Below are 6,387 nucleotides of genomic sequence, written 5' to 3'. Positions count from 1 at the left end.
ACATATATCCCCATATCCCCTCCCTCTTGCGTCTCCGTCCCTCCCACCCTCCCTATCCCACCCCTCTAGGTGGTCACAAAGCAGGGAGCTGATCTGAGCCAGCAATCCCACTACTGGGCATATACCCTGCTTGTCTGTTTTTATAGCCAGAGAACAAAGGGACTTCTGAGTCACCCGCTGATTGGGTAGGATCTGCATGTTTCCAGTCGGATGAATACCTTTCTATATATGGCTTGGAGAAGGAGCAAGGCATGCTGCTTGGGAAAGCTCAGAGATGTTGCAATGGTTGCTGCATGACAGAGTGATAAGGGTCTGGTAACTCTCTGTTCTGGCGATGTTGGCCCTTTTAGTTTATCTTGTTCTTTGTCCTTGGAGCACACCACAGCGACCACGCGAATCAAGCCCGAAGCAACCTGGCCAGCCTCCGAGCCCTGGCGCTGGGGATCTGCCCCTTCTCTGCCCGGGTCGCCTCCTGCTCGCCCGGTCTCAGTCCGTTCTCAGCACACACTCTATCACCTGGTTCCCAGAACTCAGATTGCGCAGTGGTCACGTCATCATCGACCAGGGCTCACAGTTACAGTGGCAGAGGCATCCCTAACCTCCCTCATCCGTAGCCTAACCGGCTCACCCTAATCTCCCAGCCCCCGGTTCCCTGGCCCCATTTCGCCTGACAAGTTTTCATAATCCTCTCAGGCTCCGCCGGCGCCGCCGCCAGCCGTGGGGCCCGATCATATAAGGAAAATACTGCGGCTTCATACGGAGCTGCATCGTGGATCCGGGGGCGCCCCTGCCCTACGCCACCCGCTACACTCCACGCCTGCCAACCTCCCCGGGCCCGTCCCCCTCGCCGACCCCGCAGTGTAGGCCTCTGCCCCTGGTCTGCGCAGCCGCTCTCCCCAGACTGCGGGATTCGCTCAGTCAATCCCCTCCCGCTGTCTTCCGAGCCTCCCCCACTCAACTTCCGGTCCGCCGGCAGCGCCCGGCCGCACCCCACCTCCTTCAAAGCAGTTCCACACTTTCGGCCGCCTGGTCACACGTTTAAGAAAATTCTCAGGAGTGGGGGTGAAGAGGCACGTTAATTACCTGTTGGGGGTAGCGGGGCGTATAGAGGCCGGGGATAGGATGGACAGGGTAGAATCAAATCATTCTCTTGATTGGGAGACAAAATCTTTAAAAATAGCGATATGAGGAAAAAAATCCGCTTGCGAGGAACGTTCTCTTGTCCAAGGCCGGTCTCCCCGGGAGGTTTTGGTACCCTTGGTTCCCACGGGGTGGCGCAGAGGGCCGCGTCCTGCCAAAAAAGAGAGAGCCTTGGCCGAGCCGCGCGAAGTAGGTAAAAGGGCGCGGCCGAGGCCACGCTGGCGCCGCCCCGCGCGCTCAAAGTCCGGGTGCCCGGGGCGGTACGTCAGCGTCGCCGAGGAGGACCCCTGCGCTGCCGCCCGCCGCCATGGCCCTGCTCCGAGGTGACCCCTACAGCCTTGCCTCTCTCGCCCCTGGTTGGTGGGGGTGGTGGGGAAGGACCCGGTCCCGGCGGGGAGTCGAGGCCTCCTAGGCAGTAAAGGGGACTTGATAAAACCCCAACCCGAAAGCACTGTTTGGGTTCAGGAGAAAACATACGTGTCAGGCACTAGCGACAGTGATCTCCCTGCAACTTCCAGCTGAGAGTTGAGACCACGGTTTGCTTGCTTCTGACCTTGAAGGTGATTTGCCTTCGCGCGGAAGTGACCCACCTAGTTCGAGGTTAGCTATTTGGGAGACTGGGCGGCGCCATAAGCAAGAGGCGGCCTGGGGCGGAGGGTTGCCTTTCCCATGAGCCCGGCGGCCTCGGACTTGGTCAGAGGGTGGGCGGGGCTTGGGGGAAGGAAGGAATGTTGTCTTGGAGTTGGCAGGGGATTTCTGTTCCCCCACAGTGCTTGGTGGCGATCTGTTGGAGAACTTTCCTTAATCCCTTTCCCTTCTGTTCTTTCGAGTGATTCCAGAAGAGTGCAGTCATTGAGTACATAAATTCTACAGTTATTAACTTAAAAAAATATAGGTAACTCCCTTTTCATAACAAATGGTCGGAGTCAATGGAATAAGGATGAAAGCTCATCCTTACTTTATGTGTCCTTTGAAGAACCTTCAGATGGAACACTTTATATATCAAGGCCCCGGGCAGAAAAACACTTGGCAGGATCTATCTAAGAACCAACATTCTGGTGGTCCAGGGCCCTGTGGGCTCTGTGAAGGAGGTGGGGTTTTATTCTAAATTCAAAAGAAGGCAATCTCCTACCTTAAAGTAGAATAACAGGATCTGATATCCAATCTGCCCCCATTTCCTCAGGGCTATGAGGCTGCCTATATAGCAAGGAGGAGAATTTAAGAGCATTTAAGAATCTATTGCAAAGGTCCAGGCAACATCAAATGATGGTTTTGACTCAAGTGGGGGGCAGTGGAGTTGGAGAAAAGAGGGAGGAATGATTTGAGATAGATTTGGAGTTGGAATTGACAGAACTTGGTGATAGGTTGGATGTGGCAGTTCAATGATAAGGAAACGTCAAGAATGACCAGGTTTCTGGTTTGAGGAATTGTGTTCATGATGATACTCCTTTTGGAGTGAGGAAAACTGGGGAAGGGATAGATTTGTAAGACAATATTGAGATGCTCAAGTGCAGATATCAGGTAGGCAGTTGGTTAGGGGGATCTGGAGCTCAGAAGAGCCAAAATGACATGTGAACAGTTCAAGTGAGAAATAGGTATTCTGAGACAAGAGGATTTAATTTAATTTGTCAGTGCTCTTTCCAATTCTGAATTTAATAAAGCAGCATATTGATTTTTTTTTAGATGAGGTATTCAGGAAACCCAAATTATTTAAAAGCTGCATGGTCATGAGCTATCTTCTTGAAAAGGAAATTATATTTTTATTGATTTCTCTGTATAAGAATTTATCAGTGGTTCTGACCACTTTATTTTAATACAGACCCCTTTGAAAATTTGATGAAAACTGTGAAACCAGTAAGGGGAAAGGATGTACATCAACACCTGCATTAAGGAAGTATGAAGTTTATAAATTTGGGATACCATTCACTATGGTGTTAAAGTTAGTGATCGTATTTTTATCCATTTCCCTGTTTTACAGGGAAACTGTAAACTGTTTTACAGGGAATGTTTCCCTGTTTTACTGATGTCCAGGAAGGTAGAATGGCTTGTCTCTAATGGTAGTTACTGTCTTGATTGTTATTGGTTAGTTAGAATACATTACAGATACGTACTTCTCTCAAGTAGCATACCAGGTGCTTGCAGGACTAGTGGGTAAGAGAGAACGTGCGACTGATTCTTGTGGGGAAAAGGACACATTTGAATGGGAGCATAATTGACTTTGGTAAAGATTGTCATTAATTTATCAGATTTCTGTAGAACCAATACCCCGGGTTTTTATTAGCACCAATCCCAGGGCTCGGTAGAAGGGTTGCACTCAACAAATATTAACTCTCTTACGGCTCCTTAGCTTTGCTGGGAGTGTTTGTGCAACCCTCAAGGCAGGTGAGGTGGGCAGGCGGGGGCGGGGGTCAGGGAGCTGCCAGATTAATCCTGAAACTGAAGTGGATACAGAAGCAGCAGTTTTCCTTGTTAGCTTTGGTTGCTGTCGGCAGCTGCTGTAATTAAATGAGTAAATATTTGCCTAACAATGTAATAGCAAGGAAGGCAGAATTCCTCTTTTCGCTTCTAGTGTTATTTTTCCTCTGTGGTCACATCTGCCACATTGCCAGGCCCTTTCCTGGTGTTTCTGACTCACTATGCTCTGGATTAATATGTCTTTTCATTGTCTTTCAGTAAAAATCTTTAACCTCTGAATTTTCAGAGCCTTTTAAAATACACAAGATCTTAGCTGGGTGTTAACGATTGTTAAGTTTTAGACCTTTCAACTTCCACATAAAATCGACATCAGATCAAATAATTATTGCCATGGTATCCAGTTTATGAAATTACAGGAAAAAATCCTTTAGATTGTCTAGTCTTTGTACCTGCACATGCCAGATTATTTTTAAAAATACACTTAATAGCTTTTTCCCCATTCAAAATAATTGTATTAGTTCAGTTTTAGCCTTGCTCATGCTAACCTTTACAGCTTGGGAGCTGCAAGTAAGCAGACGTGATGTAAGGAAAGGGGAAGTTCTTGCTTTTATTTTCATTTTCACACACGCACACTCTTGTAGATTTCTCATATTTCACCATACGCACTTCCCACACAAAAATGCTTTCTTAGATTATGAAATACAAGGAAAAAACTCATGACAGGAAATTTATGGAGAAGCAAATGAAATGTGCCTTCATTGTTTCCGAAAAGTCAATGTTCAGTTCGAATCATTTTCATGTATGCAATATATCATTTTTTCTGGCTTTTGAGATTTTGTCTTTCGTTTTGAGAAGTTTGACGGTGATGTGCCAAGATGAGTGAGTGTGTGCGTGTATTTTGCATTTATTCACTTTGGAGTTTACTGAGCTTGAATCTGTAAATTTATCGTTTAGTTTTATAGAAAAATTGAACAGAAAGTACAGAGCATTCCCATATACTTCCTTGCCTCACTCCATTATCCCCTATTATTAACAGCATTAATGTGGTACATTTGTTACAATTGATGAACCAATACTGATATATTATTTTTAACTAAAGTCCACAGTTTACATTAAGGTTCATTTGTTGTGTTGTATAGTTCTATAGGTTTTGACAAATGTATAATGGCATGTATCTACCATTATAGTATCATAAAGAGTAGTTTCACTGCCCTAAAATTTCCCTGTGCTCTACCCATTCATTTCTCCTTCCCTACCACCCCCAACCCCTGATAACCGCTGGTCTTTTTTTTTTTTTTGCGGTACGCGGGCCTCTCACTGTTGTGGCCTCTCCCGTTGTGGAGCACAGGCTCCGGACCCGCAGGCTCAGCGGCCACGGCTCACGGGCCCCGCCGCTCCGCGGCATGTGGGATCTTTCCAGACCGGGGCACGAACCCGTGTCCCCTGCATCGGCAGGCGGATTCTCAACCACTGCGCCACCAGGGAAGCCCAACCGCTGGTCTTTTTACTGTCTCCATAACTTTGCCATTTCTAGGTGTCGTATAGTTGGACTCACAGTGTGTAACCTTTTCAGATTGGCTTCTGTCACCAGCAATATGCATTTAAGTTTCTTTCATGTCTTTTCATGACTTGATACCACATTTCTTTTTAGTGCTGAAGAATATTCCATTGTATGAGTGTACCACAGTTCATCCATTCACCTACTGAAGAACATCTTGCCTGCTTCCAAGTTTTAACAATTATGAATAAAGCCACTATAAACATTTGTGTACAGGTTTTTTTGTGGACCTAAGTTTTCAACTCACTGGGGTAAATACAAAGGAGTGTGACTACTAGATCATATGAATGGAGTATGGTTAGTTTTCGTTTTGGAAGCAACTGCCACACTGTCTTCCAAAGTGGCTGTACCACGTTGCATTCCCAGAAGCAGTGGATGAATTTCTTTTGGTCCACATCCTCACCAACGTTTTGTATTGCCAGTGTTTTCTGGATTTTAGCCATTCTAATAGTTGTGGGATAGTATCTCATTGTTAGTTTAATTTGCAGTTACCTAATAACATGATGTCAAACATCTTTTCATATGGCTATTTGCCATTTGTATAGTATCTTTGGTAAGGTGTCTGTTCACATTTTTTATGCATTTTTAACTGGGTTGTTTGTTTTCTTATTATTGAGTTTGAAGAGCTCTTTGTATATGTTAGATACCAGCCCTTTATCAGATACGTGTTTTGCAAGTATTTTCTCCCAGTCCGTGGCTTGTCTTTTTGTGCTTTTAGTAATGTCTTTTGAAGAGCAGAAGTTTTCAATTTTAATAAAGTCCAGGTTTTTCTTTCATGGATTGTGCTTTTAGTATTGTATCTAAAAAGTTATCACCAAGCCAAACCAAAGGTCGTCTAGATTTTCTCCTTTGGTATCTTCTAGGAGTTTTATAGTCTTTGAATTTTTTCTTTAAGTCTGTGTTCCAATTTGAGCTAATTTTTATGAAAGGTGTAAGGTCTGTCTACTTTATTGTTGTTGTTGTTTGCATGTGGATGTCCAGTTGTTCCAGCACCAGTTATTGAAAAGACTATTCTTTCTCCATTGAATTGCCTTTGTTCCTTTGTCAGACTTTGCCCATGTTTTTTGTTTTGTTTTCCCCAATCATCTTTTTCCTCTGTTCTTCAGATCAGGTAATGTCTATCTCTTTCAAGGTCACTGAATCTTACTCCTTTCACTTCCATTCTGCTTTTACACCCATTCGGTGTATATTTTATTTCAGATATTTTTCAGTTTTAGAATTTTTACTTTGGTTCTTTTTTTTAAGCTTTTTTTTTTCTTTGTGGAGATGTCCTT

At 44.9% G+C, this 6,387-nt stretch overlaps 1 protein-coding gene and 2 non-coding genes across 3 annotated transcripts in view; 1 reads left to right on the top strand and 2 right to left on the bottom strand.

Annotated features, from left to right (window-relative positions):
* Positions 1 to 481: 481 nt before the first annotated feature.
* Positions 482 to 564, bottom strand: LOC112067162 (small Cajal body-specific RNA 18). The gene has a single exon (XR_002893123.1). It is a non-coding gene; the product is annotated as a small Cajal body-specific RNA 18 (non-coding RNA).
* A 78-nt stretch (positions 565 to 642) lies between these two features.
* On the bottom strand, positions 643 to 782 carry LOC112067164 (small Cajal body-specific RNA 17). The gene has a single exon (XR_002893125.1). It is a non-coding gene; the product is annotated as a small Cajal body-specific RNA 17 (non-coding RNA).
* A 578-nt stretch (positions 783 to 1,360) lies between these two features.
* ACAA2 (acetyl-CoA acyltransferase 2) overlaps positions 1,361 to 6,387 on the top strand; it is a 43,697-nt gene continuing 38,670 nt past the window's right edge. The window contains exon 1 of the mRNA XM_024132312.2: positions 1,361 to 1,463. Coding sequence (XP_023988080.1) covers positions 1,448 to 1,463 — 16 coding nt within the window. The 5' untranslated portion in view covers positions 1,361 to 1,447. The remainder of the gene's footprint in view (positions 1,464 to 6,387) is intronic.

Source organism: Physeter macrocephalus, chromosome 19 (assembly GCF_002837175.3).
Source record: "Physeter macrocephalus isolate SW-GA chromosome 19, ASM283717v5, whole genome shotgun sequence".
Classification (NCBI taxonomy): domain Eukaryota; kingdom Metazoa; phylum Chordata; class Mammalia; order Artiodactyla; family Physeteridae; genus Physeter; species Physeter macrocephalus.
The sequence above is the reverse complement of the archived record's forward strand: the minus strand, read 5'-3'. Positions and strand labels throughout refer to the sequence as shown.